General features: G+C 38.8%; 1 protein-coding gene across 1 annotated transcript in view; it reads right to left on the bottom strand.

Moving 5' to 3' along the window:
* The window catches only part of SPON1 (spondin 1), a 224826-nt gene extending 201674 nt beyond the window's left edge, over positions 1–23152 (bottom strand). Inside the window, exons 1-2 of the mRNA XM_069857516.1 lie at positions 22915–23152; positions 16200–16306 (exon numbers count right to left, since the gene is read on the bottom strand). Of these exons, the coding sequence (XP_069713617.1) occupies positions 16200–16306; positions 22915–23137 (330 nt within the window). The 5' untranslated portion in view covers positions 23138–23152. The remainder of the gene's footprint in view (positions 1–16199; positions 16307–22914) is intronic.
* Between the last annotated feature and the right edge of the window lie 1623 nt (positions 23153–24775).

Genomic DNA, 24775 nt, shown 5'->3' with positions numbered 1-24775 from the left:
TATCATTCCACTCTACACTTCTCAGGCCACGCTTAGAATAATTGGCCCAGTTCTGTCTAAATTCAAGAAAAAAAAGCGAACAGGTGGGAAAGGGACCAAAGAAGGCCACAAAGATGATCAATACAATGAAGCATCTGCCTTATGAGGAAAAACTGAAGGCGTTAGGTCTCCTCTCAGTTCTTCCACTGATGAAGTGAAAGCTCATGCGGGACCTCATCACAATAAAAGGTCCAACACATAAAAAAAAGTGAGACTAACCCAATAGCTTGGGAACCAGGAGTGGAAGGGGAGAGACAAAGAGATGGGTAGAGAATATGCTCTAACCTGTCATAGTGAGACAAGGTTCAACTCAATCACTTCACTCAGTACAAGTGGACGCGTGTTCAAATACACGTTTTCTTACCCAGGGTCAGAAAATGTCAGTGTATGCCAGCCCACAATGCTTTGTCTGTAAAGCAGTTTTTAAACAATAACAACATGACTGTGCTTGAGCACCTACTCTCTTTGCCAGGCCTGGCTCCCTGCAATTTTGACCTCTTACCAAAGACCAAGTTGGTGCTCAAAGGAACCAGGTTTTTTGCTGGTAGAAGATGTGAAAGCAAAAACAACAGAGATCCTCAACAGCCTTTCAGAAAACCTGTGGAATTGCTTTGAACATCAGCAGCATCGCATGCAGATGTGTGCCAACTCAGAAGGCAACTGTTTAGAAAGTGATCATAGCTGATTTTCTTAATTTGTTAAATAAGAAGAGTTAAAGGCATAGACTCAGGTTTTTGTGTTGCACCATGTATTCCACTGCTTAAACGGCAGCTACAAATAGGACAGAGGCTCCCTTCTGCACAAGGAGCCACACGGAGAAGACAAGGGGCAATGGATACAAGTTGCACCAGCAGAAGTTTCGTGTTTATATAAGAAAAAAAATGTTCACACTGAGACCAATCAATCAATCACCAGAACAACTTCCTCAGGGGTGTGGTAGAGCCCCCATCACTGGTGGTTTTCAAGATGAGATTGGACAAAGTAATCTTATTCAGGCTCCCTTTCCCATGCAAGGTTGGACACCTTCCAAACTAGGCTGCTCTATGATTTTACAAAGTACGCAGTCAACGAATTTCTGTTTATGATTTTTTATACGTATTACAAAAAGTTTCTTTCCCCTTCCTTGTGTTTACTACACAATCTGCTACAGGTACTTTTTCCAACCGTGAATAAAGTTTCTTTCAGTCACATGACTTTATACGTATTTGGGGGAAGGTCCCGTAAGAAATAAGTATAACGAAAACAACTAAGTTCACCTCCAAATAAATCCAGACAATACCATCTTATCTTAAACTGATGAAGTATCAGCATGCAGGAATTTGAACAGCTGTCACTTTCTTCTAGATTCCCTTGTGATAATCTGAAGCATCTAACAACTCTGAACGCTTTATTCTGAGAACAGAAAGTACCAAAAATCCTGTAATTTCAACATAAGTGACACAAATAGTCTAACCTGCCTATGTAAACATTTGAAGAACATGAGCTGAGAAACACTAAAAGGAACAGAGATTTTCACTACAGAAATTAAATATAGTCCATCTGGTCCTCTCTAGCTCATGAAAGGTCTCATGCTACCTTTCACTTCCGAAGCTGAATTTTGGTGATATAGGAAATCCACCTCAGTGGTTGTAGATGGCCAGTCACGCCTATGTTTAGTCAGACTTGCATTTGGTAGTTTTAATGCTTTGAATTATTCTCAATAAATTTTAATTAAAAGCTGTATAAAGCTCAAAGTCAGCACTCTGGATAACTCTCAGTTACTTTTCTGTGCTTTTCCATCTTTTTCAGTCTAACCTTACAAATATCACGCAAATACTTGAGAAAACAATCCTCTGAGGTATGTGACTGTGAAGCGACTTTAACAAAGAAGTATAGAACTAAACTGACTCAAAAAAGGGAAAAGCCACTTCTGATGGTCAGAAATTCAACCACATATAAAAGAAAAATTTATTTGCACGAGATACCAGTACTTGATAAATGATAGCTTATCTCCATATGAACCACCTACTAATAGAAGTACTAAAATTAAAGGCCAGGAATCATATTTAATAGATGAGATGTGTATTACTTCTGGGATTATTTTAACTGTTTTCAAATACACAATACTTCTATATTATACAGAGCTCAGTAGGCTTTACACTACCCAGTTTACTAATTCAAAATACATGTTAATGCTGCTGTGTCCTATTCTGTGCCAGCAGCAGGAAGAAATAAAACATGATATACATCCAAACCTATTTATTGGTGTAAGTGCCTGAGCCTAGACAGCCAAGTAAGGTAGTATTTGGAAGGGCTTTGTCCCTTTAATCCTGTAGTGGGAAGGACTTTCTTATCTTTCTGATAAATATCAGCACAATAGCTATAATTACAGGGATTGTTTTTACAGACCCCACCGAAGGTTGTGTTCCTAGTATTTTAAAATGCCCATGTTAACTTTTGCACTCACGGCTGGAATGTTATACGTTTTACAGATCTTTGTTATTTTATGCATGGACAGTATTTACATGCAAGAGGAAAGAGGACTATTTAAACATTCCTGACTTAGGAGGCAAACACTTGTATGTGAAGAGCAGAATCTCTAAAGTTTAATTGTGGCTGAAGTGTGATATGTGATCTTGAGTAAGTTGCTTCAACATTTACTATTCTGCTGGATACGGTAAATTGACACTCTACAAAAATGTTTATGGAATTTAATTATAAAATATAAAAGCACATTCGAAAGCTGCACAATATCCATAAATGCAAATCCAAATCAGGTAGCAATGAAAACAGAAAATCATTAGGACAAGATTCAGTAAATTAAACTGGAAAAAAAATTTAGTCCTGATTTCTCTAAATTCATACAAGAGGTGTATATCAAGAGTCAAGTATCTTAACAGCAGCGAGTTCAGCATTTTATCCTGCCTTTATATGTTTACCATATATTTAATGTTGTAATGTTCCTTCCCATATTTATGTAGTTTTGGCTTATTTGGCTCAGGCATAAACTAACTTTTTTTTGCATATGAATGTAAAAATAAGAATAGGAATTGTCACACTTCAAGACCAGCTTCTGCATAGGTTGTTATCAGGTTGGTTATTCCTGAAAAGAAATGCCAAATTTCTTTCATAGTGAGCAGTTAGATGCAAATGGGCTTAGAAACCTACGAATACATTGTGTACGCTGTGTTCTTTCTGTGGAAGGTGGCAGTTGCATAATGTCTGCACCACATACAAAGTTTATTATGTGGTTTTAATACATTTTTCAACTAATGTAATCAGATGAGCTGGTGAGCATCAGGTGAACTAAAAGAAGAAATAGAGGAATACACAGAAAGTGTATTTTGAGTGGGTAGCATTGAGGTCTCTTTCATCCTTTAATCCTACACAAACTTAAAGAAAAAGTTTCAAATTATTGTTTGCAGCATACTGTATTTGAAGCTAAGGCCATTATATAAACCCATGTCTAAATATATCATAACCCAATTCTAATTCATACAAGTACTTCATATAACCTTTATGGATAATAAAAGTAGGTTACTGAAAGAATCTCCAGGGAAGTAAAGAAACTTCACACAGCCAAAAAAATGCACTGGTCCTATGCATGCAACATACATAAAACATTTATGATTATCTTAATAATGCCGAGATTTATCACAATGTGTAGAAAGATTTTCTTAACAGGTAGAATTAGTGTGAGGGTTAATACATTAACTGCAGGTTCTTGCTTTATTCCACATCTGGGATTCCTATATTATCACATACAGAGAGGCCAGAGCAAAAGGACCACCAATAAGAGGCAAACTGCTGCCTTAGCAACCATTTAAAAATACCTCCTCGAATCTCCCAGAAAGCATTCTTCTATTAGTGGTATAAAAATGGTAGCTAATTTTCCTACGAAAGTGACCTATTGCTCAAGAGAGGCTGCAGCATAAAGCGTTTCTTCATGTTCAGCATTTGTTTGCTATTTTATGTGTCCCCTCTCCTGATCCCTGTTTTCCTCCACTATGAAAAAGCAGCAGGTTAGCTAAAATAAGTTTGTGAAAAACAGGCTAAATCAAGCAACATCAGGTATAGTTGTCTCCCATACAAGCAGAGTCTGCTTCCCTCACACAATTGGAATCAGAAAAAAAAAAAAAAAAAATTACATGAGTTCCAAAAGAACAAAACCCTGGTGCGTGCCTGACAAATCATGAATAAACACTGTCAGTGCCCTAAGGAACCTCTCACTACTCACTGTATTGAAATATATAATCATTAAAGTTATAGAACAGTAAGTGCTAAAACTACTTCTTACATACTCATTCTTTTAAATGTTTCTTCTGAAAAGAAATGCAGGTCCAAATGAGCTATGCCCACCCACAAGGCAAAAAAAAGAGGCAAGAGCAACAACAGTGCCTCAATTCACACAGATGAGAATAATTGGAGCCCAGTTCAATCTGTGAAGTAAACAGAAGCAGGATGAAGGCTTTTCAATTTACACCTACAGCCTACAAATTAGTAAGCAGTCTGGTAGGATGAGCTTGCCAGAGATTGCATAATAACCCTACCCACAGTGACAATGCAGGGAATGGAGAACAAAATGGTAGCTCTATACCAGCAGGGAATTTCCCTTTCTAATTACCAAGTACTACCAAAAGCATTCTTAAGAACCAAACATTAGCTTTTGTGCAACTGGATCAGGAATTTCTTCATTATTCTCGACGTATTTTCATGTGAAAAATAATTTTAATATGCTGCTGGTTTAATAATCAAAAGCAGCTATGCATAAAAAAATACAAAATATTGTCCTGCAAATATTGCTTGGGAATTTATTTCTATACAAAAAAAAAATTATTTTACCTAAGTAAACAGGTTGCCAGTAATAACAGCTTCTTGAAATGTCTTGTCTATAAAAGTACTCATTATATACTCACTTGCCTATACCAATTGAAATTAAAAGTACCTAAGGCAGAAAATTCTGGTTTTGTAGTATGTGTAGGTTATTATTGATATCCTGCCCTTTATACAGCCATAAGAAAACTAAAGTAGAACACATTATTTTCAGTTTTGCTCACAGTAACTGGAACAGGAGGCAAAACAGCAGAAGAGGGCATGGGTGGAGTTAAATAGTTAAAAAAAAAGGAATGCAACCCACCTCTGAAGGATGCAATTACTCCCAAGTAACTTTTCTGTCCCCTTATAATGATTGACATACAGATTTCCACCATGCTTGATTCCATGAGCACAATTACTTGGGGTAGGAGTCAAGAATCATTTCAGAAAACAAAACTGTGTAACTATATTAGAAGCGGTGTGTCATTTCCAGATGTATTCTTGCACTTGTAGTGCTCCATTAGTACGTCAAGATCCTGTAAGTCAATCCTATAAGTAAGTAGCTGTCCTGATGCTATCTAGGGTGGTAACATCCATACTACAGCTTGAGAAATAACCTGACACGGAAGCAGTCTGTGGTGACACCGTATCTACTTACAGCTATAAGTAGTATCTCTGCTATCCTCTGGTATCTCCCTGCTGGAGACACACAAAAATGAGAGGTTGAGGAGAGGACCTGACTCAGCCAGTGTAGAAGGCAAGAGGAAGAAATATTAAGGAAGGTCTCAGAACTAAAGAAGCAAGTCAGGGAGGGGGCAGGGCAGAGATAACCTTATCTCCTGCTTAAAGTGAAAGCTACATCACCTGGCTTTGTCTGCTAATTAAGATGACAGTCCTGCACAGGTACCTGAGCAATTCTGTCACAGAAAAATTTATTTTTTCTCTTATTTATTCTGTCAGAGAGCAATTGACTCTTACAGCAGTGATGATCATAGCTGGGAAATCCACACAGATAAGAGATGCGGAGGGCAGTCTGGGATCAGTGTGAGTGGTTAACAGAAATGTTGCAGGAGAATAGACAGGACTGAAAACAAGTTTTGCTGGTGGAACTGCTCACTGGGACAGTGCTTCAAGAGGCCTTTGAAAAATTATAGTTAGGTAGTAGATGAACACCGAGAACCTCTCCAGCAAGGCTTTACATTAGCAGAAGGAGAAAGCATTGAGGTAATCATTAAGCAGAGGCTGAGGTGGACAGCAAGCAATTGGAGAAAATTGGGCTGAGGGGTGACTAGGAGAAATTCTGATGACTGAACTTCGTCTGAAGCGATCCTTCTATATAAGTCCTTTCAGGTAGTGCTATCCTTATAATCCCAGACTTCACAAATCAGGGATGAACAAGGTCAATTCACACTGAAGTGATCCAGCATCATGCTGGGTGAGACAAGGTCTCAGAGTTCTGCAAGAATAGGTGTGAGAATAAAAGCAACATTATATGGCTCTTAAGCAAAGACTGGCATCGAACCAAAACATGCATTTAGGATGAGAAGTTATATTTTTCAATTATATGAGTCCTTACATATCATTCCAAGGACATCATTATGGATTTCCATTCATGAATGCATGAAGTGAAATGACTAAAAACATCTATGAAGCTATATTAGGATAAAGCACCAGAAGGCTTGAATACACCAGAATCAAAAGTTGTGGTTGTTTCCCTGTAACCAGATGATTAATGAATCCAGGTTGTTAGGTCACGAGAAAGAGCTATCACAGCAAAAAAAAGAATAATCTATTACAACTGTTTAGGCCAGCAATGCCAGCTGGAAAAAGTATTCCTTTGCTAACACCTAGAGGTGTCTATCATCATTAGAAGGGAAGCAGTTGTAAAGGAGGAGGACTGACAGACTGGACAGCATCTAGGTCTGAGAAGGGTATACACACAGTCTAGAATAATAAAAGCTAAATATAATGCTACTTTGGTAATTCAAAACTGCCTTCTGAATTCAGGAAGTAGTTCTCAAGACAACTAGCATAGCAAGCAGTACATTTAGTATGGTAGCAATAATTCAGCAGTAAGTTGTGATGAGAACTGACTTGCTTTACTTGACTATAAAGCCTGGCAGAAGGATTTTCCCTACAACATCCATTCATGAATGAGTCAGGTAGGTGAATTCCAAAATTTAAAAGTCATTCCATTTCTAAGTCACCATTTATATTTAATTGAGAGACTTTCTATTAGCATATGTGCACCCTTCCTGTAAAGTCCAACAGATTGACAACAGGATTTTCTTAAAGCAGTAAAGTCCATACAGCCTGAAGAAACTGTCAAGTTGAGCCTCAGCCTTTATCATCACCTTCATTGCACCTTCCCCTTGCTCTTCCCTGCCCCAAATCACTTGAAGGTGAAAAAAAGCACATTATCAGAAGACTTTCAAATACAGATGTAATTTTACACTCCTACAGTCTAGTCACTGTAGTCTGGTAGCTGGCAGTGCTCATTTGGAGAGAAGTGTCAGAATGAGCACATTTCCCCACAGTAACCCCTCTCTTAAAAAGCCCTGGGTCATTATGGGAGTAGTGTGGCTGTCCAGATCCATAGCTATCGCAGTCGGGATTACAGGCAGTGATAGACGAAGAAGTCCAGATCAGTAGGGAATACCTGATACAAGCTTTGTAACCTGTTGTAAAGTGGAAATGGAAAGAACATATACTTGCTCTAAGGCCCCATTGATTGGAACATGCACATACGCTGAGGGTTTTCTGATGCTGCAGAATGGCAAATAACCGCATCAGAGGTAATTCCTGGAGCATTAAAGAAGGCTAATGAGAGCTAATGAGATAAGTGCAGATCTTTCTCAGTAGAGTAACAAAGAATCTAGTGTAATTGATGAGTGCTTTAGATGAAGCTGGTAAATAATGAGGAGACTAAAAGGGAAATCTAGGAGAGAAAGCCTGATAGCAACATTATGAATGAAGAAAGAAATGCTGAACAGACGTTTCAATGAAGGTGGAGCTTCTAGAGTTATAATCCATGATAGTTACCCAATGGTGACTGTAAAATATCTGGCTGTTGCCAGAAGGCTAAAGGTCTTTCCTAAAATTTCTGGCCTGGATGAGTTGCCATCTGAAGAAAGACTGACACTGGAATAACAGTGAGTTTGGTAGATTATCTGAGAAAAGGGGTATTGAAATACATTCCTTTAGAGTCACTAAGAGACATACGTCCTCTTAAACATTGCTTGGAGGAAGAACATAAACTTCTATTCATCGACAAAAGAAAGTTAGTAGGATCTTCACTCCCTGAACCAGACTTTGGCTCAGCATGAAATAATTGCAAATGCAAAACTGTCCTCAAATCTGGAAGCAAAACCTGAACAGAGAACCCTTACAAGGTGTCAAATAGTCCCAAGTCCCAAAAGGCCTAGAAGGGGTCTCCCAGTACTGATGTATCTGAAGAGTAGACTGAAGGGACAGAAGGGCAGAAAGGGACAGTGCTTCCTATGTCATTTCCTCTCTTTACTTCTTCCCATAGTGTAGAGCTGATTCACTGTCAGTGTCAAATCCTAGGAAACAATTCTTTGATGCCCTTCTTCAGGAGCATCTTACACCCAGTCTTGCAGTTTAGTGATAATCCAAGGAGCAGAATAAACTAGTAGACATTCTTTTTTTAACAGAGGATTTAATTAGGCAAATCTGATATCTTACTATGACATAATCTGGCACTGCAGAAGTAGGCTGCACGCACTGGCAGACTGCAAGGCAGGGCAGAAGTTAGACTTAAGATAACCTGACTCTGATAAGCCTTGGATCTGAAAAGGAGCCTGGACTTTTAGCCAGCATGTCTCGAGGCATACTTCCTTGTTTGGGGATATTTAAGGTTGGGGGAGGTGATTTTGTGGTTTGTGGTTTGGTGTTTGTTTAGTGGTTGTGGGTTGCATTTTGTTTTTTTTTAAAGCAGAACTTGAAAACTTAGCAAATAAAATATTTGGTTAAGCATAACCCTTTCCAAAAAACATAAGCTCTTACTGTGACACAATCATTGTTTGAAGTCATTCTCAAGAAAGTGCATTTTCCCAGCAGGCAAGAAAAAAAAAAAAAGGCAGATATAAAGAAAAGAGAATAAATAAGATTATATTAAACAAAGAAAGGGAACTGAAAACTACATGGCCAGAAGCTAAATGATCTTTTCCACAGCCAAACAGAGACAGGAAAAAGGGTGAAGAAAGAAAGAAAAATAAAGGGTGAAGAAGAGAAACTAAAGCCAAAAGAATAAAATAAAAAAGAATTCGAAGTTTTAAAAGCGATGGTAGTGACATACCAAGAAAACACTAGCAAAAGGCACACCAGAATATTTAAAATTAAGCTGGCTGAGAGGGAGTCAGGGTTACACAACTGACCTCCCAACAGTGTGAATACGCCCTATGAAAGAAGGGCTGGGGAGAAGAGGTCTCTGGTTTGAGGGCTCAGGGTATATTTAGTACAAAGGTACATCTAGGCAAGTTTTTGACATGAAATCAATGGTTATGAACTTGTTCAGAATGATTCAAATGCCCATGTAAGAGAATATTTGTACACATCTCTCAGTACAGATTGTGGGTAACTCTACTGGACCATGAATGTAGCTGAGACTGGGTAGTACTGTATGCATTGGCATCTGTTCATAACTCCCATTATCAAAATGCATTAGTAGAAACACAAATACTTGTAACCAGGTAAGCCTTCAAAACCCCCAACAGTGGAGACTGCACAGTCCTCTCTGGGCAATCTCTGCCACTGCCTAACTGTCCTTATAAGGAAGGACTCACTCTCTACATCTGGTCTTACCCTGCCTTGTTTCAGCTTGTACCTGTTGACTCATCCTTGCAGCATCTGTGGCTGAAGAGTCAGGGCTGCATAAATCCCACAGAGGTTTCTCAGAAAGCTACACGAAAATTAGCAGAGTTAAGATAAACAAGTTGTCAACAGAAGTAAGAGCCTAGGCTGAGAAACTTAAATCCATTTTCGTTCATTAGTGAACAACTACACGGTTGCACTCTACTTTGGCTTTTCTACAGCCTCATTGGTAGCAAATCATCACCATCACAGAGATGTTTCTCTTCTGAAAGTTCAGAAGCTCATTACTCTTATTTTAAATCACTACCTTGTACCACCTGAAGCAAGACATAACTATCTCCTGATAAAACTTTTAACCAAAACCTTGCAAATAAGTGATTCAAGTTAAGGTTTCTCCAGTGTACTGGGGATTTTTGCATTTAATCTTACTCAAAGCATTCACATTTTCCAATCTATGCTAGAACTATATGTAACAGGTACCTTCTTTTTTTTTTAAAGCTCATAATTAATCCCTGAGTATCATGATATGGGGGCCAGTTCTAGAAAAATGTGTGGAAGTTTTTATCAAGGACAATCAAGTCCATCCTATAAGAAGGGTGAAAAGGTGAACTAGAGCTTGTTTTACCATTATAAAATTATTTCTTTTTTTCTTTCTATAATAATATATGAAATTATTTTTATAGAAAGAAAATTCAAGAATACTCTTGCAATTGCAAAAGACCGGGAGACTTATTTTTACAGACTCAGAATTCATGGTTACATCTTGGTCTCCAAATCCTGGCATATTCTTATTCTTTCATATTTAACATACTCCTACAATTATAACACTGGATTATGAATGTAATAACTGTGCACACCTATTTCACATTGATTTATCTCCTGCTGATAGTAGAATTGCTAATCAATGCTTCAAAAAAGAATTTTCATTTAGCAGTTTCTATGCAACTGTATTCTGCTTCCCTCCTCCTTTTTTGGGTATACAACATGTCTCTCTCTGAAATCAACATACAGAGCTTTGTATTGTTTTCTGTTTGATAAATGTAAAGCATGTATGTATGTCATGGCTACATAATTACCAGGTTTAAAGCCACAAATAAATAGTGTCCATTCTTTCTTTTTTTCTTTTCACCTCACATCATCCGTCACTTGAGGATTATGTTTCCTTCTCGTAATGTCTCAGCCCTTGTTCATGAAAACCCTGAAGAATTTTTTAAATTTGAAAATTGAATTAGATAGGAACATGGTTTTCATTTACTGGTGCAAAGAAGCTTTAGCTGTGTGGCTTCACTGTGGATTGGAAATTAATCCACCCTTGATTTACAAACCACTGGTGATTGAATGTTTCACATCAAAACAGAGTAAAAATGCATCACTTTCATATATTTATGAGCAGTAAAATGACAGACTGTTTCAGTGATAAGATGCTGGGAAAGGGAATGTACAGAATACAAACATGAGCAAAATATTTGAAAGTGCTGAATATTTGTTAAACAAAACTACATAGTTTCATACATTTCAGAATAAGACATTTACTAAGTAGCCTGTTGTCTTACATGGGGATATAAGGTTAAAAAAACCATATAAGTTGAGTGCAACATCAAGACTACATAAGTATAGCTTAATTTTTAATATAAAAAGGTTAATAAATAATTAGTCATTAATTTTTGAAAAAATACAAATAAACTTTGCTTATAAATACTCTAATAAATCATGAGACCTGGCAAAACGCCTTTTAAGACTGCTTCTTTCAAAATGCAGTATATCAACTGCTTAAAAAGACATAAGATTCCTATAAAATGCTGCAACACAGCAATTGAGGAACCACATTTCTGAGAGCTTGTTTAAAAAAAAATATCTAAAAGCTTTGGTAAGCACATCAGTCAGCTAAACAGCATCAAAAGAAATGGTCACCAGTCAGCAAGTCTCCAAAACAAAGGCAATGTCTGGGACTATTGTTTCAGGGTAAACCTAGAGAAAGAGGATTTAGAGTAGAGGGCCAGTTACCTAACTTATCTCATTACTACTCCTATTTTTCTTAAGTGTTTTCCTTTTCAGCACAGGTCCCTAGCTTTTATAAATGCCATACTTCTAATGAAACTTTCACTCGTGGTACTGCCATGCCTGCTTAAGTTCTTACATTGGTTATGCGGTGGTGGGTTGTTAAATTCAGTGACCTAAACTAAGAATTTCTTGAATCCCTCTAGAGCAAAGAAAGTCAAAAGGACAACTCCAGTAACACTACTATGATGAATGCCTTTAACACTAAATTACCACAAATAAAAGTGGACATAAGAATCTAACCACTGATTATGCCAAAACAACACAGATATGTGCCTAATTTTGAGTCTTTATGACTCAGTTTATCACTGAGAAAAGGTCGCATTTGCACACAATATTTTATATTGACTGCTTAATTGCCAAGTGCATATTTATGAAGACCACAAATAGCACTAATGTTTGGAGGAATGGCAAGCACTTTGAAGGATAGGATTGTAGTTCAGAACTTTCCTGATAAATTGAAGATGCAGTCAAGATTAAACTAACTAAGACAAATACAAAGCTTTACACGTAGGAGTGAAATAGAGAGGCAGAACATGAGGAATCCTGCGGTACACACAGGAATAGATTTAGGACTTTGTTGTGGACCTTGCGTACACTACTTGAGGTGCTCTTGCAGCAAAGGAAAGTTGCAGACAGTTACTGGATTCTGCATGAAGCAAAGGGAAGTACTTGCGATGCTCCAAAGGATTATTGTATCTAAATTCTACATGATTGTACACTGAGGGTCCAGATTGACTTTCATGTACAGTTCTGGGCAAAATAGATAAGCCCAAACTCTCAACTTGACTGCTGAAATGGCAAAAATGAAACAGATCACCTACAATGAAAATATATCTATTTTTTTAATAAGAAACAGGTAGAAAGTGTGTGGAATTAGCGAGAAAATAAGAGAAACTTCAGAATAACTGTTTCATAAGATACTGAGGAAATTCTTAAATTAGGAAGATAATCTGATAAGAGAGCAATTTAATCATTATTAGAGAAGACTCAGTTTAGACAGAAGTAAAAGCTCAATAAAGTTTTCCTTAAATTCTCTATAAAATATAATATATTTAAGCGTTTGAACAGGCCACTTGGAGAGATGATTTTTTTTGTTGTCGAACACTTCTTCAGAACAGATTCAGAAAATATCTACCAAGAATTTTCTCAGAATAGTTATACTTCCTCAGAGAATGAGGAAAATAGATGAGATGAGGCTCAGCACTAAATTTCTATTATTCTACATTATTTATCAGACTAAATCTATTGCTTTGCATACATATGTTGATTTAAATGGTCTGTATAGATACCGTTCTACAGTCAATCTGTGCTTGACTGTTGCCCGCGAGTATAATTTGCCTTCAAACAATTTGCAGACTGTTGCTAAACATTCCAAAAGAGAAAGATCAGCAGTCTGCATGACAACAGTTGGGAATGGCTTGTGTAAAGCGGCCAATGGAACATGATATGCAAAGCTTTCAGAGTGCTGCACTGCACCTCTGCGTTGTACAATTACCACTGGCATAAGTAAGAGCGGTACTACTATATCCCTAAACTTCTGTGACTGAATTTGGCATCTTTAATTCCCCGACCATATTTTAATTTAGCTACTTAACATATGTTTGCATGTTTGTGGGGGACAATAGGAGTTGTTTATTTTAAAGCCAAGCTGTGCCCTGGGTGTGCTACAAGGACAAAGTAAAAGAAGTTTGGCTGAATTAAACAAACACACAACAGTAAAATCAGATTTTAAAGTCTTCATTTTCTCAGAGGAAACAGCTTTAGAATGGTGGAGTCAAAACTACACTTCCCTAAAACTCTCTACTCCCTGGCAAGTATAAAGGTAACCAAAAACAGTACATAAAAAATACCTGTACAACCAAGAATTTTAACAGCTGTGCTATTTATAGGCTCAAGATCAGGTAGCTTAATGATTAATGAAGATTGACCATACCTGCAGAGTCAGACAAGAGTAAATGAGCCATGAGGAGGCTGTAAAAGGCCCAGCAAAGCCCCTGCAGGGCAAACTCATGTCAGCTGCTTACTGCACGTCCATCCTTTGCAATGGGCTGCAAGCCTCAACCTGCTGCAGCAGGACTGGCTGTGACCACTGAGAACAACGTTTTTTCCAATCTCAATGTACCATATCATATTAGTCACTGAAATGTTAGTCCTTATTTAACAGGTTGCTACTCTAGCACATGAGTGCTACAGTACTTTGAGGCATTACACCTGTTGACCAGTGTAACACTCAAAGCCACAGCCCCAATGGGAACTAGACCCAGGACAGGGTGGATTCATGTTTTCCATGTGATAGACATTGCAACCAATATGTCATTATTTGAAAGTAGCATTCACAGGCTTGAAAATATGGTGGTTTACAGTCTCTGAGGCATGGAAGGAAAGAATATGTCTTATTTGGTCAACTTTCATTTCCTTCTATCCTTGTTATAATGCAAAGTCTTACTAATATGAATGAGGCACTTAGCTTCATGCAGTGCATTCATGTGCTTTGTTTTGACTATTATTTGAACAGAAAATATGCCTCCTCATGGAAGCCACGGGTTATGGCAATAGTCAGAAGTGGCATTTAGTCTTTTGCTGCTTCTAAGGAATTTTCACTAAGTTCTATTCCATTAGGTAATTCTTGCAATAACATACTCTCCATCTGAGCAGACAAAAATGCATAACTGAGTGGCACACAAGTTATTGTACATGCAAGTTATCGTACGCATAGGTTTTTCTTACTCATCAGAGATGTTTAGACAACATTAGGTTCTTCGTGTTGTAATAAAAACACAGTCCAAACCCTTGAATTACACATCTTTTTTCCTCTCCTAATTACTAGCACCTAGCCATGATACAGGAGAGACCGGCATTTATCACTGTGAGAACTCATTGGATGCTTAAATAAGAATCTTAAATCTGTTTCAACACAAGCAGAACTGGCAGGCAGTATTTGAATGAACTTCAGTTAATGTGCTCAGGTGGGATGAGCACAATGAGTACTGTTTGTGCCACAGAAATACAAATCTAGTTATGCATGAAAAATGAAACTCATCTGCCAAGCAGAATACTGATTTCAGATTGCAATCCATACAATAAAGCTAATTAAACAATCTTCCCTGAACTGAGATCCACTGGGCTTTTTTTGATCTATACAGAATTTCTATTTGGATCCCACTCTCAGCTGACTTTAAAATTCCAGTGTACCTCAGCAAGACTTAGTAAGTTTCTCACTACATTACGAGGTAGACATGCCCAGCCATAAGGGCAAAACTCAAGCCAAGTCCTTCCTGTTAGCCACAGCTAACAACTGAAAAACAGACATGAATGGTGACACCTTTCGTTTAAAATTAGATGAACACCGCCAGTTCTATTTCTGAGCAATAGCTCATGCTTTAATGCTAGCTTATTCTTAAGAAAAACCCTGTCCTTATTAAAGAGATTTCTCCCAAGTAATATTAGGAAATTGTTAAATTTTAAGGAAGGTAGAGCTATTCCAGCATCAAGTAAGTTCTCACTTATTCTAGATTTTCTTATAAACGTATGAAAAACAGAAAGAAAAATCTAAACAAACTCAAACAGAAAACAGGGCAAATACAGATTAAGTTTGTGCACCATATTTGCTAGACACAAAAAACAGAAGACACTTCAGGAAGAGATGCTGGGATTATGTTGATTTGTCGCTATAGATCACCAAAATTAGAACTTTTGAATATTTCCCTTGAAAACACAGAAATGATTCTTTGAGGAAAATGAAATCTTTTACCTACTAATCATCATTAAAATTAGTAACAATATTATTGTCCATTAGGTAAACCATAATCGCTATCACTTAACAACATTTCTAAGTCTGGAGAATCAAAAAGCAAACAATACCTTATCTGAGAGTTGACAACAATGAACCCACATAAATTCTACACACTTTCATAAATATGACATGTATTTTCAATTTCCATAATTTTGAACTTGCTGGAAATACTATTTTGTGAATAATCGCTCTAGATTCTGTTCCTTTTAGTAATGATCAACAACATTTCATCCCACTGAATATGTTTGTTAAGTGAAGTACTACTGAGCATCAATAAAACAGCAGAATCTAATTTATGGCTGATAAAACAGTCATTATAGCTGCAGCAAACACACTTCTCAGAGTGATAATCTGCATCTGAATGGGCAAAAGTATCTAGGCAAAGAAATACAAAAATCAAAATGTGAATAGAACAATTTTCATATTCACTTTGGCTAACAAATTCAGGTGTCCTAAACTCTAAGAATGTGGGAAGGCAAGCTGAAGTCAAGGAACAAAAGCCTTGAACTCTTGCAGAGGTTGCATAAAATAACAAATATGCTATGTTGTTCTCATGTCCACATCCATTTATTCATACTTAAGTATACTCTGCATTCTGCTGTGCACATAACATCCCTCTTTGGGCCAAGCATACAGTAAGTATACTCTTAAGGATATAGGTCAGGGAAAGTTCTCTCACCTGAAAAGTTCCTGCATGGTCTTCTTCTTTGTCACCTTCTTTTCCTTCCTTAAGAGCAATCAATGTGAATCCTCGAAAGTAAGCAGGAGTCGCAGCAGAAAGTGTCACTAAAATATAACAGAGAAATAATGAATACATAATATTAACTGTGAAAACAGTTACCTGCATATCATTTCGCAGTTCAGCTTCAAAGTTGCATGTTTTAAGTTGGTATTAACAAAAGTTAGAGCATTAGCAACATGGAGCAGTGCCAGCCAGAATACAAAAATGTTCAGTCCAAGTTTCGACATAAACAGAAAAACACTGTCATGATGCAAAATACGTCAGATATTTTTTCCCCTTTCTTCTTTTTAAAAAAAGCCGATTTCCAATGTGCTCGGATCTACAGGAGGGTGGTTTTGTTGTTGGTTTGAGAGTAGGGACAAACATGTTTGGGGTTCTTTTCTTTGGGTGGGGTGGGGGGTGGAGGGCAGGGGTTTGGTTTGTTTTTTAATTGTAGGGGAACTTCTGAATATCTGCTTCAGTTTTTGTGCTGCTCTGAGCATGAACAAGGATCTAGGCATTTTAGTACACAGAAAGTTTCTTTAACTGTAAAGCAAGATGACCATATTACCTGCTCCAGCTCAGCTACGCTCAGCACGGTACTCCAGTTGACAGAGATGTTTGCTCTAAAACTATCTTTCCTCTCTCTTAACCTCAGGGCAGAACAGTACACAAAGTTAAACTCATGGCTAAAGCTGACCTCTTAAGATTATGCTGCCAGCTTTAATTGCCAAAGCATCCTACACATCAGCAGAACATCCTTTTACACACACCCCAGTCCTGACAAGGAAAGCATCACTGGATTCACCAGCAGAGAACGAATAACGTAATGCTGACCAATCTAATTTTACCATCCTCAACATCAGGACTACATCCCTCATTTTCAGCTAGTGCAAGATAACATTTGTATGACTGTTTTTCTATTTACCATCATCGGTACCTCATCATCACCCAGCAACACTTACTTACATGATCTGTGGCTCTTTTGAACACTACTGGAAAGATGGAATGAGGCAGAGATTTGAGGCAGGACTTTTGGGAGTTTTAAAATTATTGAACCCTTTTCAATACTTTATTGGAATCTTTTTTCTTTTTTTTTGAAACCAGTACATTTTAGGGAAAAATTCTTTTTGAATTAAAGGAAAAGAGAAAGAAAATTGAACTCCTAATGCTTTCAAGTAGCTTTTACTCTAAGCATAATGCAGATGGCACTGCTTGTAGTTCACTATTGTTACACTCTCAAGCCCTGACTGGCACAATAAAAACTGAAGACCACCCAGAGTTTTCATGAGCAAACTGCTGCTACCAATGCTGTTTCACAGAAGAGAATTCACAAGAGACTCAAAAAAATAGGCCAAGAGGAGTTGAAACACATTACTAAAAATGACAGATTGCCCTTAAAAGATAGGGATTTCAGAATATGTCAAGAGTTCACATGGAGAGCTCTTTGATCTAGAAGTTTAATAGTGGAAAAATAAAAGATATTCGAAGGTCTCCAGTATGCAGCTTTATTTGGGTCTAAGAATCACTGTGTTTATACCAATACATAATGTTTCTGATTATGTACGAACAAAAAAGAGGATTGGAGGGATACAGAAGAGGTTAAAAATTGACATGGAAGTGTCATGTTTAGACCGGTACACCTGCAAACACCTGTACAAATCTAGAGTAGTGATGGGCATAATAGCAAATCCCCCAATTCTAAAGATTTTCAGTACACTTTTCATTATGTGGAGCCTTATTATGAGCCTCATCACTTTTGAGGAGAAAGAATCTTTCACATTTTATATACAGGAATTGAGTAGCAGCATAACAGCATTACAAATTCTGATTGCGTTTCTAAATACTGTTCCAATTCATTAATTCATTATCTGCCCAATAATTAGTATTATTAGCCCAATTTTGTGAACTTTTTCAGCTCTATTATAAATGAAAATCCACAGCCAACCTCAGTTGCAGTAATTGAGAACAGCACACTCTTAAACTCAACAAAGATGAACGCATTACACTTGCTTGAACACTGATTCTTAGAAACTAATTGCCATAAAGGTCTTTTACATGCAACAATTTTTTCCATCCATTATATGTAATTCAAAAGTCTGAATCACTAGGAGTAAAAGCTTACACCAGAAGTACTTGAATACATATGCAAGCAAACAGAGATTCCAGCTGTGAATTGACTCAACAGTTTTCATCATTTTCCTCAAAAATTTGCAGATCAAACCAAACAGTTGTCGAAATTCTAAACAAAACACCTACCTATAAAATGCAGGACATCTGAAATGCTACAAAAGGCATCCACAAAAACAAAAAACAGAGGACAAGAATTCCAAACCCTGACTCATAGTTTTTGAATGCCTGGAGTTAGCACTACTCAAGCTGTGGTTGCACAGTCGTTTTAACCCAGAATAATTCCATCCTTCCTCCAACATGAGTGATCCTGCCCTCCCCCACCCCACACTGCTCATACAGCAGCCACATCCAGGCAGCTGTGTTGTCAGCAGAACTAAGGAACACATCCAGCTGAACAGTAAAACATAACAGAAAACCCCAAGCAGTGAGTTCAGCTGGGTCCAGTCCCTGAGAGGCTGCGCTGTGCAACCCCAGCACTGCTTCTGCCAGTGGTGGGGAAACCCATGTACAAGTGAGGGACCATGAGGGTGATGATCTGCAAGAGCAGAGAGGACTGATGTGGGATTTAAGTATCCATGCAACCTCTGCTCAGGGATACCAAGATGACTGTGTGCTTTTGATCACCCCTAAGCTAGACCAGAACGAACGCTAACATCTGAGCTGAAGGGATTTCTGTCAGTTCTCTGAACTATCCAGTGTGCTCAGATAACATTGCAGCGCAAGACTTTGCTTGAAGCACTCCTAAACACAGAGCCTTGCCAGGGTGATGGTATTATAGTCAGTGGCTCTGGACTGGCTATTTCTGCACAGGAGGAGGTTTGCCTTGCACGGGCAGCAGTGGGAAGCTGTTGGACTACATCTGGTTTTCACAAGAGACAGCGACTTCTCGGTGCATAAATTGAGAGTTCTTCTTGGGCTAAACTCTGCCCTATTAAAGAACAGCTGAGTATTTCTCACACCACATTCACATTAATTAACGTTCACTGAACAACATGAACTTCCTGTAAAGATCAGTTAATTCTCAGTGTAAATCTCAAAGTTAAGAATTTTACTTTAAAGGAAAGATTACATAGCAAAAGTTACTTTTGTCTTTTTCCATCCCCTCCGGCAAACCTCCGATTACCTTACAAAGTGCACTTTGGCACACACCTTCAATGAGCACTCCTCTTTCCTCAGCATCCTCAGCTAAAGGTGGGGTGATCAAAGCAATTGCTCCTTTGGTCTCAGGCAGGAAATCTGACTTTCCATATCCCACACTACAGCACATCCTGTGTTGTACATTGCACAAGTACCAACAAATACACTTTTAATATCTACTTCTATCCATCATTTATGAAATGAAAGAATTCCTAAAGTATTTAAAGAATGAAAGTTTGTTTGTAAAATAGAAAAAGGAGCGCTTGCATGTTGGGGGAAGGAATAAATCGATAGAAAAAGTTTCAATATTCCTTATAAGTCCACAAACCAACACAATGGAGTGTGAAACATTACATGAGCTTTTCCTTGAACACTGAGGTGAACAGACTTACAAGTGGAAATTCCATTAGAAACATTATCCACATAGAAGTTCTACCTAAGGACTATACTAGTCAAATCTTAATTTTCTTCATCAGAATAACAATGTCACAATATTATGGATGAAACTATGTCCATTGTATGTTAGCACATGAAATGGATATACTACTGCCCTTTTTAGAAACAATTTAATTTATATTTCAATAGGATTAAACGTAGTTTTTCATGAAAGCCTTATGGAAACATTAATCTAACTCTACAGATCAATAAAGCTACGACTGGGGATCATTGTCCTGAACTTAAAGTGCATTTCTGCTCTTTGAATGCAACAATAACTGTGACCTTCGGTGGAAGTAAGAGCAGCTACATCAAGGTCTAAGTTAACCAGCAGGTAGAGAGGACCTCAAACCAGGATGGTCTGCCCACAAACCTAGTGCTACTGAAAGACTTGCCTACCACACACATTTGGCTGCCAGCTCCACATGGGGATACCACAATATCTCAGCCTTAAAGACCTGTCAGATGAAGGCCGCTTGCATCAAAAGTTCCAAATAAGATCTTAGACATCAGTTACGTCACCTGCCCTGTGGAACACCATGTGTTCTTTGCTGCTGCCGGTGTTTGCAGACCAGAAGAAGGGCATACTCATTCAAATACATTACTTAGTACTTCAGGCCATTTTCCTCTACTGTAGCACCAGAGAGGTAGAAAACCAAAACTTACATACTCACAGATCCACCCAGGATTTCCTCTTAGGGCAAATAGATCCTGCTTGATCTAAAGGTGAGTAACTGCAGGAAAGCCATAAAAAGTTTCCCAAAGACAAATGGCAGCCATGAAATGTGGTCTTCCAATTCCCACACTACAAGAGTGATGCAATGTTTCCTCCATTCATTGCAGTTTGAGGGTCTTGCAGGGGTGCCACAACCACCAATGACTGTGAGAGTCAAACATAAATGGATGCCTTTATACCATCGATTTGGTGGAGCACAGCATCTCTGTGTTTCTGTATTATCCACCCTGCATAAATACTAGTTTATTCCAGGAGCCTGCTAGGGAATGTGCCAAGGATCCAGACTGCATTAAATCAAACAAGGGCCATGGAAACAGGCACATTTGGCTCCAACACAACAGAGATAGTGCAAATCTTCTGCAGTGTTGTACACGTAGTAATTTACAGATTAAAAAAAAAAACCCAAAACCCCACCTTTTTTTTTATCATTATCATTTATCATTTGGATTTTCTAACCTTTATACAAAACAGTAATAGAGTTCCAGAAGTACTACAGAATTCCCTTTGAAAATGAGCTCTTGAAACTTTCTGTTATACTGGTGGTTTTAACTACTGTCATAGATAATGTATATGTTAAAGTAACATTCATTTATGCTTTTCCAACCACTCAGACAGCGTCCTTAAAGGACTATTTAAATAAGCTTATGTGCCACCTGAATACTTCAATCTTAAACACCTAAAATTTGGGCACGTATTTTCATCTAAATTTTAACCTTTTTTGTGTTAGCTGTTATTTTCTCACTTCCAAGTAGCTACAATAAACTAATGTGATTTTATTAACTGAGTTCCTATTACCAAGACCTAATATCTCCACAAAATTAGTTCTGTTAATCCATCTGGGAGCTCCTTTCCTTCTACATTTCCATGTAATAGAAACTTCTTTCATAGATGACTGAAAATATCCAATAATGCTTTCACAGAAATAAATTCCAGAACTTTTTAAGAGCATTCATGTTTGCCACCAATAAAGAACTTGACACTTATCTTTATCCTGCTTAGTAAGCATTTAAAACTGACACACAACATGAAATCTTTCAGACTCAAGATGCTAAGCCTAATGTCAGGAACAGTAAATCAATCTGTGGGAAACGTGCATTTCCTCACACTACATCAAAATTAGTCATACCTTGAGGAAAAAAAAAAATCAAAGTTACAGGCTGATGCTTAAAACAGATCAATCACTGCTGCAGATGTGTTTTTCAACCTTTAAGAGAACCATGATTATGCTATATGCACACTTTTTTTCTCCCTATCCACACAAGGATTTCCATGCTCATGCAACAGGAAAACATTGCTCTTTACGCTGAATCTAAGGAAGGTCAGGAAAAACACTTAGAAGAAACTCTTAAAATATGTTTTCCAAAGTGATGTCTATATAGTTCATTAGTTATGATACCTAGAAATGTCCAAATTAGTTTCAAAATGCTTTTAAAATATGAATTTAACAGCATAGCCCAAGATGGTCTATTTCCTAAGGCATTCTGTGGCTAGAAGTGACCAAAACCTACCTTTGCACTTTTCTAATTAATATTAAAAAAAATACTGATATGTTAATTTCAAGGATTGTGTGTGAAATGCTCAGCGAAGAACGCTTTCATCTCTTATTTACAGTGGTCACTTGCACCATCTCTGTCCCCTTCCTGTTTGAACCTTCTGTTCATTTCCCCAGGAAAAAAAAAATAAGAAGAACAAGAAAAAAAGGAGGTGGGATAAACATAAGTGGAAAATGTGAGAAGTTGGCAGTGTGCTGCATCACTGTTTGCCCATATGCTAACTCATTATATTAATATTCATATTTCAGGGCAAGAACACTTAGTTTCGAGTTTCCTCTCCTTCCTGCTGAACGTTAATATTCACTGTGTTACGTTTAAAGGGATAGGAAGTAGGTAAAGGGGGGGAAGAGAGTGCTTTTTGTATCACATCAACTTGTGATCTTGTGCTAGCGCTGAGCCGGTAGAGAAGATTCATAAAAGAAAGGAAAATCCTCTTAATACCGAGTTAACGTTCGGGAGTAAAGCGATACCGTGAAATCCAGCTCCCTCTCACTTGTCATCAAAGCATCCCCAATAAAGTAACGCGGGGGAGTGAATTACCCCGTCTTAACCCACACAGTCACACACACGCACGCCAAAAGGGATACAGGGATGACAGGCAGAGGCACGTTACAGTTTCAGAGACGCCTGTCCTGACCATTACGGTTTGTATGGGAAGCAGAGGATGAAGCCAACTTACCCCGGTAACTGTTTCCAGGCTTGTAAAATTCCGGATCGCCCTCCACCCTGAGGCTAAATTCATTATATCCTTCTCTCCGGGTGCCTTGGGCTCGCAGGATCCGACTGCAATATCCCTCGGATTTGGCGGCTTTCTCCAAGGTTTCGTCGGAAAAGCCCTTGGCCACCAAGGGGAAGGTGAGGGCCAGCAGGCGCAGGGCGAGGGGCCGCAGATGCGCTGCCATCCTCGCCGCTCCGCGCAACTTTGGGGGCTCGCTCAGCCCCGGGGCGGGGGACCGGCTCGGCGGGGGAGAGGGAGGGAGGGAGGGGGGAGGCGGGGAGGGCGGGGAGGAAAGGAGAAAGGAAAAAAAAAAAAAAAAAAAGAGGAGGGAGGGAGGGAAGTCCGATCTCGCCCAGATCGCGAAGTGAAGCGGCGCTTCGTTTCGGAGCGGCTCGGTTGGTGTTTATTGAGCTCAATTCGCAGCGTTTGGGGGAAAAGCGCCGGGGACGCTGCTGTCTCCTAGACAGCCGGAGCGGCTAAACCCACAGACCTGAGATTAATCACCCGCATTCCTGCCAAAGTCTATAGTTACTGTAGGGATAACAGGGCTCAAAGAATTTCCCGGCGCCCCGCCGCCCCCGTCTTCCTCCAAACTAACAGACGCGGTAAACATTAGCGACTAAACCAGCCCAGATGGACCCAGGCGACCGCTTGCTCTCCGCAAGCCTGAGCGAGGAGCGTCAGCTGCGGGTTCTTGGGTGCGAGCGTCTCGAGTGCCACAGAGGAGAGGGATGCGGAGAGGTGGATGTGCAAGGAGACGTGGGATTCAGTTCTAGCTCCAGCAGCATCTGGACAAGTCGGAGTCGCAGGCTGTGCCGGCGCACACGCAGCTGCGAGCACAGGTCACCTAAGCAAACACGGGAGGTCTGCTCTGATACTTGAAAAAATCCAAGCAGATGCGAACAGGACAAAACAAGGAGGGAGCGGATCTCATTATTTCGCCTCTATACAGGGCATGCCGAGGCACAATGACACTTTTCTAAACCCACAAAAGAAGTTTACAGCAGTGGAATAAAAAGTGAACCTAGACACTGCAGTGTTTTGATCCCCAAAGGCTGCTCTTCTGTCCCTCCCTCCATTGCTCGATAAGCGGAGGGAACAATTGGAAAGGCATGTCCTTGATCAGGACCTGAGAATTTTCGGGATGCCAGATGTACAAGAGGACACAACCCCTTTCCTAACAGCTTTCTCTGGAACAAGGGTGTAGCAGGTGATGAATATAACTGCGTTTAAGCACAACTTCCAAGGAGGTATGGGGAATCGCAAGCAGCTTGAAACTCTCCTGGTACCCGCTAAGGCATTTGCTAGTGTCAGAGTTGTAAATTCTGGGGTTCCAAACTTACGTTTTGAAGTTGTGTAGCAACAACCTAGTATTGTGTGTCAAATAAAAATATTTCTTCATCAAGGTCTCTGTGTAGATACTGAACCTTCTACTTTCTGAGAGGTTACTTGCCAAGAGCTGTACTACCGTGAGCTTGTCTACATTTTAGTCTCTATGTTACATGTTTATAAAGAATGTGAACCAACACAGCCTCAAAATATATATGTTCAGTAAACATGATGTAAACAGTTGGATGAGATTTTAGCTTTTATTGCAAACATGGAATTATTGACAATGTCCATCCATATGCTTGTGAAGAGGTGGCAGTCAAAGCTTTTGTAACCACGCTGAATAATAGCATCCAATTCTTAAACACACATCGGCTTAGACATCTGCAACAGCAGTCATGATACTATCTATGTTGCTTTCGTCAGACCATTTGGTGAACTAGGGTGACTGGAGAGACTTCGAACACAGAGAAAAGGGTTCCAAAAAAGAGAG

The sequence above is a fragment of the Phaenicophaeus curvirostris genome, chromosome 5 (genome assembly GCF_032191515.1).
Source record: "Phaenicophaeus curvirostris isolate KB17595 chromosome 5, BPBGC_Pcur_1.0, whole genome shotgun sequence".
In the NCBI taxonomy this organism is placed as follows: domain Eukaryota; kingdom Metazoa; phylum Chordata; class Aves; order Cuculiformes; family Cuculidae; genus Phaenicophaeus; species Phaenicophaeus curvirostris.
The sequence above is the reverse complement of the archived record's forward strand: the minus strand, read 5'-3'. Positions and strand labels throughout refer to the sequence as shown.